Source organism: Biomphalaria glabrata, chromosome 18 (genome assembly GCF_947242115.1).
Source record: "Biomphalaria glabrata chromosome 18, xgBioGlab47.1, whole genome shotgun sequence".
NCBI lineage: Eukaryota > Metazoa > Mollusca > Gastropoda > Planorbidae > Biomphalaria > Biomphalaria glabrata.
Window position 1 is genome coordinate 17,078,421 of NC_074728.1, and position 13,217 is coordinate 17,091,637.

General features: G+C 37.4%; 1 protein-coding gene across 1 annotated transcript in view; it reads left to right on the top strand.

Moving 5' to 3' along the window:
* LOC106064832 (uncharacterized) overlaps nucleotides 1-13,217 on the top strand; it is a 99,507-nt gene that overhangs the window by 48,104 nt on the left and 38,186 nt on the right. Inside the window, exons 14-16 of the mRNA XM_056017635.1 lie at nucleotides 801-839; nucleotides 4,448-4,483; nucleotides 10,750-10,782. Coding sequence (XP_055873610.1) covers nucleotides 801-839; nucleotides 4,448-4,483; nucleotides 10,750-10,782 — 108 coding nt within the window. The remainder of the gene's footprint in view (nucleotides 1-800; nucleotides 840-4,447; nucleotides 4,484-10,749; nucleotides 10,783-13,217) is intronic.

Here is a 13,217-nt window from a genome sequence, read left to right on the forward strand (position 1 = left end):
TATTTCATGAGCTAAAAAAATTTGTTAGGTTATCGTTAAAATTTGCCCCAATTATTACAATAAAAAAAAAAGAAAAGAAAATTAGTTTTTTTAACCAATTAAAATTAATATAACGCTACGAAAAAAATTAACTGGCTTAGCCTGTGTGTACAGCTAGGTATTTAAAGATTTTTTTCCCTCTACGACCATGTCACGCTTGTATAAATATCACATACCATAATGTCAGGGTTCACTTAAGCTTGGCTGGACTTGGTTGGTGTGTTCCTTGACTTGGCTCGTTAGGGGATATGAATACCACATTACACTTATCAATACTTGTTTAGTTACTCAAAAAAGAACAGTTACCACAAGATAGCCTACACATCAACTCCAAATCTTCAAGAATATAACAATATTTTAATATCCAATATTGGTCAAATAAATATTAATAAACAAACACCAGTCCAGGAACATAATACAACTAACGAACTACCAATTCACTCTATCAACCAACGGAAAACCCCCATTCAAAGACATCACGTGTATACTGTTCACATTCATGCCTGGGGGGGGGGGGAGAGAGAAGAGGAGAAATAAACAAAGGGATATAACTCTTTCATACTTAAATAGTACAAAAAAATAACACAATCACTCTCGTCATACCTGCCCACGACACATAACTTACACATATTCCTTTTTAACAGAAGAATATTGTAAATTGAACAATTTTGTTAGATAAATGATAATTTAAAAAAACAACTAAATAATATTTCGAATAAAAAAGGCGTATATTGATTTCAAATCTTTTATATACTTTTCAGCAATAATATTCTTTCCAATCAGCATATGCTATCTAATAGGTAAGTAGGTTTTTAAAATTATTGTTAAATTAACTGACAGTATGTTATGAGTGTGCATTTCAAATTTTTACTCCAATTTGCAGACATAATTCATTCCTATTACTGTATTTCTTTTTTTAATACAAAAAATAAATAAAAGGAATAATCTTATTGACATAATGAACAAGAAGAAAAAAAAATATACACAACATTATTACTTACTTACTTAGTATTAGAGTCTCTCGCGCCGTTCGGCGCATCGGGCAAAAAATTTCTTTAACGATATGTCACTAGCAATGTCTGAAGGTTCTTCCCAACTGGTGTCCTGCTCTTTGGTCTTCTATTAACGTTTTGCACAAGGCTATACGAGGATGTCCCATTCCTCGTATTGACTTTTGTGATAAGTAACTGAATTTTGTCGCTAGTTCAATACCTAGCTTTTCCTATTTGGCACACTATGTCAATCTAGGCATCCCATCAATTATTAGAATGCTGCCTTGGTATGTACAACAAATCCATTGGAATTTGTAAGTCAGGCCTGGTGACGATTGGTTAAGAGTTTCCTTACAGAGCTCTACCCATCTTGCTTTTCATTATTTTGTGTTAGCAAGTTTGGACTTTGTATTTTCTTGGTGTTCTGTGTTCACTATGACCACTCTTCGCTCCAGTGAGATCTCGGACAGTACATGGAGAGTCTTTTTTGCCCAACCCTGTCTTGTTTATCTCGCCAATAACTTCTCTTTACATTAAGATCTGCTTCCATAAAGGTTTGTCCCACTAAGCTGTGATTTTATCTTGCAATCTTTTCTCTCATTAATCAATTTTCATGTTCTGACTTGTATCCAACGTTCCATGTATGAACCTCTCCTCCTTCCGATGATTTCTTCTGCAAACTCAATGTATCTCTAAAGTTGATTCACTCTCCTTCAATGGTCAAAATATTTGGTAGAGCCTCGAATCAGTTCTTAAGTTTCAAATAAAACTGTTCTTCAAAATCACAGTATTTGAACTTGTCCATTTTAAACGCTCGGGATCATGTGATTAGGTTTGTTTGGCGATTCCTTACATTTGTCATTGACAAGGTAGTGAGTAGTCTTAGGTAATATTCTCTTTTCTCGGGGTACGTACGTCAGAAAGAGATGACCTTCATCGCTTGGAGAAGCAAATATCATATATATCGTTGAAGGTTTCTCCATTTGGTGATCGCCACATTTTTTAAAGGATTTTTGTGTGCTTAAAATGTGTTACAATTGACAATTTATTGGATGAGCAGTTAGAAAGCAAATGCTCACCATTATCATAAAAGTATTCTGCAGACATAAGGTGCCATCAAGTATTACAAGCCAGTTTTGTTGAGACTGATTTTTGTGTCAAAATCTCCCATAAGTACAATGATGTCATTGATTGGTATTTAATTAAGTGTGTTTCAAAGTTTATTAAAAAAAATTAACCTTGGTGGTATCTGTCATTAGGCTGGTTGCTTAGCTTTGAGTCCGGTGCTGCACTGATGAGACGGGTGTGACTGGATCTGACGCTGTCTGCTGGTAGGCTGGCGTAGTGATCCAGGCGCCGGGTGCAGTTCAACGGTCAGTAGCTGCAGAACTAATCTGCGGTTACTGTCAGTCAAGCCATTGACGAGTCTGTTGCTAGCTTTGTTACTTGGACACTTGAAGAATAAGTAAGGCTGGTATCTGCAGATCTGGTACCAACAAATCTGGTATCAGCGTTAGGTTGATAAGACTTCCGATGGATGTTGCCTATAAATAAAAGCACCAATCCAAAGTAAAATAAGGGAATAAAATTGTGTAGAGCTCAAGCAAGAGTGTGCTCCCAAACCCAAACAGCTCTTGAGCGTGAATGAAATCTCGGACTGAGAGGTTTGACCATTTAAAGATAGTTAGGAGGTGAAACAAGGGTGGTGGGCGATAAGCAGCAAAGGTGGTGTAGACTATCTGGCGTCTTCGATAAAGAATTTCCCGCTTGACCGAGACGAAAGTTTCCAGGTGATAGACATTGCGTGAAGGCGCGAATTGAAAGACCAGAAAATCGGTCGGCTCTTGTCCCTTTGTCTTCTGCCCAGGTAGTCAGAAAACGAGAAGGGGAGAAGAACGGAGGTTGCCAGGGCTAGTTAGATTACACCTGGACACTAACTAGCGCCAGCCGATTAACGTTGCCAGTGGCGTTTGAGTTGATTTGGCTCTTTGAAATGGGCCAGCCGCTACAGAGGGAGGGTGGCCAACGGATGTCCGCGAACGGATGTCCGCCAAGATAGGTAGAGGGAGTGTGCTCTTGTCAAGAGTCTAGTGTGGCACGTGTTAAGATGGGGAAGGTAAAATTTAAAATTGGTGCCAAAAGGGGGTGTGGTTGGATTGGAGGGGTGGTGACTCTGTTTTTAGCGATTGATGGGCTAAATGCTTGAACCTGAGTGATACCATGAGTGAGCTTAAACGGGTTATCACAGTATCTTCTACATCCTCTAATGCTTTTTGTGGTGAGTCGAGCTGAAATATTATGGTCGCTACTGGCTTCTTAGCAATTAGCGTCGAGGCTGCTAAATAGAAAATAAAGATACATACACCACCAGTGTGTTCCAAATCGTGTTTTGCAATCATTGAGTACTTGTCCATTAAATGTCCACAACATTTCGCAGATTCAAAGGATGTCCAGAAAACTCTTAAACGTTGGGCAAGTTAACAGCTCTGGTTTAAGGTTCTTACTTTCCATGATCCGATTAGGGTCGGTCACTTTGCATTAAATGTCTTGCCAAGTACTGGGCATTTGACATCCTCTTTAATATAATACAACACAACCATCGGGAGTATGCCATCCTTGCAGCATGTAAAATTATATTTGTTTTAAGTTTGAAGTTCATGTAGCAACTGAGCTATTCCAGGGGTGGAGTCGTTAGCCCCAACCCAAACCCTGCTTCTTTTTCAACCGGGCTTTTAACCAGCTGATGGCGAAGTTAATTATCATGTTAAATGAAATCATTATCTTATTGATGAACTGTTAGGTTTCTGTATTTCTTAATATTAACAAATACATGGTGTTAAGCGCCACCACGCTGTGTATTATGCAGCCTATTCGAAAGCAGGTAACTCTCAAAAAAAGAAATCAAATAACACAGGAGAAAGGTCAAAAATACAAGTTAGTCGAAGCTTATATTGAATATCGAACAAGAAATTTAATAATAACGAAGGGGTCCGTCAAATGTTGTCAAGCTAAATCCCTACATTTATAAAAAGCTCCTCTCTTTAAAGTAATATTTTACATCTGTTTATATTTCGCTATTGTTTCTGAAAACCTAATCAAGTTTTTACTATTCACTTTATTGTCTCTAAGTCAAAACTTTCCCTATTTACGAAAAACATAAGCGATGCCTAATTTGGCCATAATAATTAGGAGTTCAAACGAATTCTTGCGATTTCTTTCTTTCTTTTAAAAAATGTTACACTTATAGTATTTTATTTATTTTTAAATATCTTAAGTACTTGTTTACCTCACTATACTATTATTTATTTTGGTAATAAAACAATGGAAATATTCTAAATGTAAAATTGTAACTATCATTTTAAACATGTTTGTCTTCATTCTAAAACCAATGTATGGCTTTTTAAAATATATTTCAGCAACAAGGCTTTGTACAATGAAAAGTTCTACATTAGGTAATATTTGTATTACATATTTATAACATTTACTCGTTAAATATATAAAATGGTAATTTGTTTATAAAAGAATGTAAAATATTAAAACATAAATAATCTAAAACATAGGCGTGATCCCCAGGGTTTTCTGTTAGCTAGCAATACCGATTATTAGACAGAATTTGATATTTATAAAGAGGCACGAACATATAAACGAATAAAAATGATCAGAAATCACGAGTGGCTTTTATCTTTTTTTTTCCTTTAGTTTGAAGGACGATACATATAAAGTCAAGAGTTCGAGATAAAATTGGGAATTCTTTTTGAAATGTTTAACCCATTTTAAGTCCGAGACGTTAAGGAGAGGCGGGTAGAGTTATACAGCGGTACAAGAGTTAATAAAAGCAGTACAGTTGGTAAGGGTGAATCAATTCTATAGTCAGTGTTAGATTTTGCCAGTTGTACAGTACAGGCTCCTTGAATGTCAGCTGAATGCAAGTCAAAACCTTACAAGCACGCCTCCGTAAAGTCCATGTCCAAGATCATATCTGTTGTGGATCTACTGACACTAAAGCCACAATGCAATTCTAAGTAAACTCTTTCTGCCAAGATCTGCAGCCGCTTCAGTATTGCTCTTACCTAGGCCTTCCCAACTTTGCTAAGGAGTTAAATGTCTCTATAACTGTTACTTTCAAGAACACCCTTACCTCAAATCACACCCTTACTTTATTATCTTGGCTTTTTTCATCTAGCAATGATTCAAACGCTTGGTGCGAGTAATTACTTTTGTTTCAATATTGAATATGTTACTTGGAATAATAACTCAGTACTTTAAAACAATATTACTTTACAGCGTCTTAACTTATTCACAACATCAAAATGACTACATATATATAAAACTCGTAAAATCAACTCATAATTAAAACTAATTTTTAATATTCTATTTAAGGCACCAATGACCACTTTAAAATCAAGTACTAAATGTAATAAGTGATTAATTAATGAAATATTCTATGACTGCATATGTGATTAATGATAAAATAATGCAATAGAAATACAAATATATTTATATTTATAGCTTTTATATAGCGCTATAAAGCTTAGAGCGCTTTGTTCCAATCTCATTTGTGGACCAGTGGGAGGGGGGGGAGGGGGTATCTAGGAGTTGGTTTTCCGTGCTGCCTTTAGGCGCTCAGTAAACACAACTCTGCCCGAGTCGGGTGTCGAACCTCGAGCCTCTAGGTAGCCAAGCCAAGCCATGTTCAAGCGCACTTAGCCTCTCGACCACACTTCCCACAATGTAGAATGAATAGCATACAACTGCACCCATACTCAGCCAGACCAACCAGTTCCCTCCTCAATGCACGATCGTGAATCCAACATCACAAGGCTACTATACAAGTTCAACAAAAGTTATCTGTCCGTCCGCCAAATCAGACTGTCGCCAACTCAGACTGCCACTCTAAATTAAGAAATAACAAGAATATTGCAAACAACTACCTAAAGCGCAAATTCTATGTATTCTTAATCAACTACCTTCCAATGCAATAACTAATACAAATCATTTTCTTACCCTGGTCCTTTAGAACTACTTCCTACATGCTACAGCATATCTAGCACACGACACACGCCCCTGCTAACACCAAATGGCGCTGTGCCCGGTCGCCACAAAATTCTCTCTATATGCTGTGTATCTAGCCCACGTCTAAACTAACATTAACAATTGTTTGTGTCTGTCCCGACCCACATTTCAGTCGCTCTACAAGACAAACAACTAACTGACATTGCCTTAACCTTTGTCTGGTCTCTATCAAGTCTATCGGTTAGATTTAAAAACACCTATGAAACTAATTAATAACACTTACACACTCAACACTGTGACAGTTACAATCGGAGCGAACATCTTTATTTTTGTAAAATGTTATTAAGTGAAATCCTTCAATTCCTTGGTGACCATTTCTTGCTCCAAGCAGAAACCTTGCAATTCATGGAGTGGCTTGATTAGGGCGTGCTTTCCAGACTGAAAGGCTTCCGCAGGAATATCATCTCTTTCGGGTCCTTTAAGTGTGCAAGCATGTCAATGCTTGTGATCAGTCCCTTTTTCAAGGGTGTTTCGTCTAATTCGTTTAAAACTTAAAATTGATGGGAAGTTAGAAAAATGTTCAATCTGGTTAAGTTCTGAAAAGTGCTCTACTCAAATGTACAAAGTTTCAAAGGTTGTCATGGCCGGGGTTTTAACGGGGATAAGATCTCATTGTCTACAAAATATTCCTAAAGGCATGCGTCTCAAATAGCCTCTGACAACTAAGTCGAGCTTCTAGTCTGCTCGTTGTATTAGATAATAAGCCCGGCGAAACTGCTTTTGCTAACAGGTGAAGGGGTGAAGGCGAATACCTGGCACCACAAAACAGAGAGCTTGAGGCAGATGATAATCTTCAGCCTAGTTAGGCAATTTATCTAGGACAGGGGTACTTCAATCCCCCCTCTTCTTTGCAACAATAAGGCTTCAGGAGCAAACCTCGACGAAAAAAAAAGGAGTAAAGCCCCTTAGGCGTTGGGAGTATCAGCTATGAAATTCCCTCCGGAAGCTTCTGCAACTGATTTGGTACCAAATGTAATGTGAAGCGTTTTTTTTAATCTCCTCAGCAGGGACGTGAGAGGGACCATGACGCATGGGCCACTTATGACCTTAGGAACTATGGTGTTGCTGCAAAGCGGCTAAACAAGACGGGAGGCAACATTTACGAGTTATAAGTCTAACTTGATTGGCGTAAGGTACAGACTCCACGTTTTGTCTATGGCGATGGAATAAGTCTTAGCGCTTCACTGATCAGCTACCGCCCGCCTCAATTTGGGCAGCGCCAGACAGTTAGGTACTGATCCGCCACAGCCTGCCTGCTCTAATGGGTGATTAGAGCATAATTAAAAATGACAAGTAGGCTCAAAACTTGCACCAAGTAACAAAAGAATATAAATAAAATTAAAAAGAACATTCAAATCATGCGACTAGCAACACGGTTCAACAGGACTAGATGTCATGGTCTTAAAGATGACTTACGCAGGTTGACGATGCCAGGAAAACGGCAGTCATAAACAACGAACTAAAAAGAATACGCATTGACATTGTAGTTCTTTAAAAAACCCGACCGGCCGAAGCGGCATGCTCCGCGAGGATAATTACACTTTCATTTGGAAAGGAAAAGCACGGGACGAGACGCAAATATATGGTGTTAACTTTGCTGTCAAGAACAGTATACTTCACACGATGGTCCCTCAAGTTGATGGTTCGGAAAGGCTACTTAGCATAAGTATGATGACTATATCTGGAAAAGTCACTCTAGTTAATGCATATGCCCCCGCGCTAAGCTCACTACAAAAGGAAAAAAAACAAGTTCTACAAAGACATCAAGGAAACCATTAAAATCATCCTCTAAAGGAGCTTATGGTCATTCTATGTGACTTTAATGCAAGAGTAGGATCATACCATACTACCTGGCAAGACTGCCTGGCTATTTTTTTTTATTTTTTTTTTGAATCGGCAGGATGAATGAGAAATGACAAAGACTGCTTTAATTCTGCACATATCTTAAGCTCTGCATTACCAAACATACTTCAGGAAGAAAACCAAAGCATTTTGTCTCATGGTGGCCTCCTAGGTCTGGACACTGGCCCCAGCTGGGTTTGACACTGAAACTGAAAAGGAACATTGGAAACATACTGCTGACAAGTTGCTTTTAAATTGCGAACTTTGATACTAATGACACTTTAATGACCTGCGGAAAGACTGCTGATATTCACTACAACACATCAGATGAAAAAAGAAAACCACGCGTGTTTTGTTTGGTGTAATGCAAAAAAAAAAGACACATTTCCTTACGTACAATAAAGATCATTATTATGTTAGAAATGAACGTGTAGTCATTCTCTGGCGCTGCCAGGGTCGAGTTTCGCTAAAGAGAAACAAAATTCATCGTAGTCCCTTTAACAGTTTCCACTGAGGAATTTTCTGGTGATGTGGCAGGTCTGCAGCAGTACATTCTTTACTTAAGTAATTCTTCATTAGTTTGAAGAGCGAGAAGCTTCTTTCACCAGATTACACAATTACGGCTGATGCATAATGTCGCGGGTAAGATTGGCGTTTTCCATATTGAATGACACCCAAAATGACAATTTTCGTGTATATATTTCCGTATATTTTAAAAACTATTTTTTATATTTTGCGATTTCGGACATTTCCAGGAGCTCCTGGTAAATCGCCAGGAGGGCGCGAGAAATTAGTTATAAAATGGTTTAATTAATTAATTTATGCACCTTAAATTAGCGAGGGTCCTATGAAAGTGCGGGTTCTATGAAAGCGCGGGTCCTATGAAAGTGCGGGTCCTATGAAAGTGCTCCTGGTAAATCGACAGTAATGCGCGGGAAATCTCTTTTAAGTTATAAATTGGTTTAATTTAATAATTTCTACACCTTGAATAAGAGCGGGCCCTATGAAAGTGCGGGGCCCACTGCGGTCGCATATGTTGCAGGCACCTAAGGCCGGCCCTGCAAAATAGCGGCGTACGCTACGCCACCGGTCGACTAGTATTGTAATAAACATGATAGTGACAAATGAGGGTAGTGGTGTGTGTAGTCAACTGAAGTAAATCGTCCAAGGCCAGCGGTCAACCATGACGAGCCAAGATGGTCAAGTGCGATAACTGGCGAAATTAGTTGAAACATCTAAAGTGAATAGAGCTTAGGAGCGTCACGATGGATGTGGTCATGTAATTAACCATAAGGCTCAAGCGATGTTTCATCCGGTTCTAGAAGGCCAGTAAGGACCCTATACAAGAGCAAATGTGTCAGTGTCAAGTCGCTTCACGTTACCTCGCAACTTCATAAGTGGGATTCAAAATTGGAGACAAGAACCAGTCTCGGTCCGAAATAGAGAATCGAGCGTAAGCCTAGGAAGAGAAGGAGTTTGAACTTTTCGTACAGTCGGTGTTAATTATTTTACAGTATTGGCTGTGATTTATTGAACATTAAACTGTTACGTTATTTTGGAACCCTGAGTTCTTTAAGTTGTTGGTGTCGTGTGGTGCAGTTTGTAGAGACTGTATCGTGTGTACTTTAGAATGTATGCACTACACAAACATAGATATACATGGTAAGTAATGTGACAAAACATCTACTTTATAATACAAAGATGTTGGCGTATCTTTGAAAAACAAATATAAAAAAAATATATGTGCTTTGATCCAAATATGCGAATTATACATCTAATTTTTATACGTCATCATCCCTAATTGATGATGTTATATTTTTCTGGAATTCCTTTCCCTGTTATAAACAACCGGATCAGTTTATTTTAGATACTTAAAACTATAACAACCTTCAGTACAACATCAAATCAGCCTACTTCGCACGTGAAAAAGAATAGGTAGGAGGAATATGTTTACAGCTATATAACGATACCTATCCATGAACAAAAAAATCAATATTGTATTTAGTACATTGACTATCCATTTTAGCCAATGGGTTAGATATTTTAAAGATATATGTATTTTACTTTTCAGCTTTTATTTGGCACACGGGTGGAAATTTCGTTAGAGAAAAAAATGTAAAGCAAAAAAGAAAGAAAAAAAAGTGCCTACGAACCAAGTCATACTCACTAGCGCGAATGGAATAAAGCTCCCCCCCCCCGAAAAAAATCACTCGTTACGCATCATTTCTGAGATGACCGTTTGTATAAGGCGGACAGCTACACGGCTGGTGTGATAAAAAGAAGAAGAATGATGGGATTTTAAATATATAATTTTTTTATGTCTTGACGCCACGATTCTTTATACAAATGTTAAAAGAAATGTACAAATAATAATCTGCTAGAATCTTTCCTAGACAGAAGTTTATTTGGACAGGCAGATGGTGGCAGTCTCCCATAGTCCTAAAGTTTTTAAGAGTCTTATATTCAATTCTAAGACCACTTATGAAGAAGTTTGAAAAGAACTGCTGTATCTTTGACAGAGTGTAAATAGCTAGCTTCAAGGCTAAACGCCATTACATTTTGTCCATTAATATTTTGTACCATTTAGATAAAGGTGGACTACAAGACGCCTTAAAGATCCTAAAATTTAAGATCTATCTTCCCTTAGATTAGAACCCTAAAAATAAGACTTAAATACGAAAATAGTTAATCTTTTGTATATGCCTTTATTTTTGTTTAGTTTTCGTTTTTTTTTTTTTTTTTTTTTTTTTTTAATTTCTAAAACCAACGTTATATGATAAATATTTTTCTCATCTGTTTTTAGAATACACAACTACAGAGGACAGCTATGAAGATGGTAAGTATTTAAACCAAGATATACATTAGAATACAGATCCACAACTATATTTTTGAGAAAAACAAATATATAAGATTATTTGTTCTCTAATCGAATTATGCAAACTCGAAAATGAAAATTATCTTCTCCACACAAATTGTAATATATCTTAGAGACTTTTTGTCTTATATAAAAAATATTACTTTATAAAGAACAGGCAAAAAAAAAAACAAGCGGACTTTAGGCCTTAGTTTTGATATTACTTATCTAGTCTATTGGATTTGCATGGATAATTTTCCCATATATTTTATATTTTGCCACGAAAACAAAAAAAAATAAAGACTTATATAAAGTTTACCTGTTTAGCCGACATATTCATATAAAATATAAAGCACAATAAAAACGGGTTTACCAAATTTAGTTAAAAGTTTGGTCCTTTAATTAGATTTACTGAGACTTAGGTCCTTAGGCGGTAAGCTGTCTTCACAAATATTTGTCACTGGCAATGTCTAAAGCCTCCTTCCTGCTTGTGTACACTGTTCTGAAGTCCTCATGAAAGTGTGACCAAAGTCATTCGAGGACGTCCCTGTTTGCAATTCCCTCGTATCGGCCTCCATGTCATTGCAACTCTTGCTATGCATAGCTCATTTTGTAGGATATCATGTCCTACAGATCTCAAGGGACGCTCTGACAAAACCTCACTAAGTGTTGGAATCCAAGCTTTGCGTGGGTTTTCTTTGTTTGAGATGCGATCTATATAACTGACTCCCAAAATCCGCCACAGCCAATTTGATGAGCCATATTTAGTCTTTTCTCAATTTTGGCAGATGACTTTCATGTCTCACATGCATATGTTGTAGTAGGGATGACGATTGTGTTAAGAAGTTGTATTTTGTCTCTAGTCCAATGGCTGGGCTTGTCCATATAGGCTGCAGCCTTTGGAAAAGGCTCCCTGCATTTACTTTTTGACACGCTAGACATGGTAGGCATCCCCATCCTATGTTATGAAAGCTGCTTAGGTATGTCAACTTGTCCAACTTTTTAAGCGTTGACTCGCAAAGTCTAATAGAGGCACCCTTTACCTTATATCCAACTCGCAAAATTTTAGTCTTATCCAAGTGTAGTTGGAGGTCAATTTTGATTGCTTATCTGTCTAGATTCTCTGTCATTTCTTGTATGCATTCATTTGTTGCCCTAAGTAGTTCAAAGCAGTCCGATTAATTTCTTTCCTCATAATGTAGTCGATGGCTAGGAAGAAAAGGAAAAGAGATAAGATGCACCATCTCACACTTGTTTTTATGCTAAAAAACTCTGTTTGCTCATTCTTCTGTTTTAATGCACCATCTAGATTAACAGTTTAGGAGTCGTAGAATTTGGAAGAATTTTTCTGGCATGCCCTTTTCTGTAACTAATTTTTCATAGTTATTTTCGATGGACACTATCAAACGCTTTCTTGAAGTCTACGAACCTGATCGTTGGCCGTTGTTGGTACTCATGTAATTTTCCTATGATATTTCGTAGAACAAAGGTTTAGTCTGCACATGATCTGCAATTTCGGAAGCCTGCTTGTTTTTCTCTGAGCTTCTCATTTAGGACTGTTGAAATCTTCTCAACTGAACAGTGCAGATAACTTTGCTCGGACAGAGATGAGAGTAATGAAGTTTGCCAACAGAGATTAAAGAGATCAATCATTCATATTTTAGCATTTCTGCTGACACCATGTCTAGTCCTGGTGTTTTTCAATGTCCACTTTTAGCACCAAGTGAGGTCTCGGACGATTCAATGGAGAGTTTTTGTTTCATTTCTGCTTGCAGATGCTTGTGCCTCTTGACCCTTCTGTTCACTCCAGTCCCATTTTTTACTACCGAAAAATTTCTCTTTACTTTAAGATTTGCTTCCATATAAGCTTCTACTTCTAGGCTGCGATCCTGTGTTGCATTTTTCTGGTCTTGTCTACGTTTGGCATCTTTCCTCTCATTGATCAATTTCCAAGTTCTATTTTGTATTCACCGTTCCTTAAATAAATATTTCTTCCTTCCGATGACTTCGTATGGGCACTCATTAGTGGTATCTTTGAAGTTGGCCTAAGATTCTTCAAGATTCAGTATATGTGCTAATATGTTTAAATTGTGTCATAATTTTTTGTGAATGTTTCTCTGAGAAAGTAATTTAATGGATCTGAAGTAATAAAATGATAAGTCTTCAATGTCTACTTATATCAACACAAAGTCTCTATTCATTAATTGTTATCATTAATGTCTACAGTATAATATTTATTTCTGTGTGACAACCCCCCCACCCCCGAGTATATCTGCAAGAGCCTCAAAACAGTTCCTTATTTTCAGTTAGATTTGTTCTGCAATATTCAAGTCTTTGATTTTGTCTACCTTAATTGGGAGGGGGGCGGGGTCGTGTGGCTCGTTTTGGTTAGCATTTCAGCCGGAGCTTACATTTGC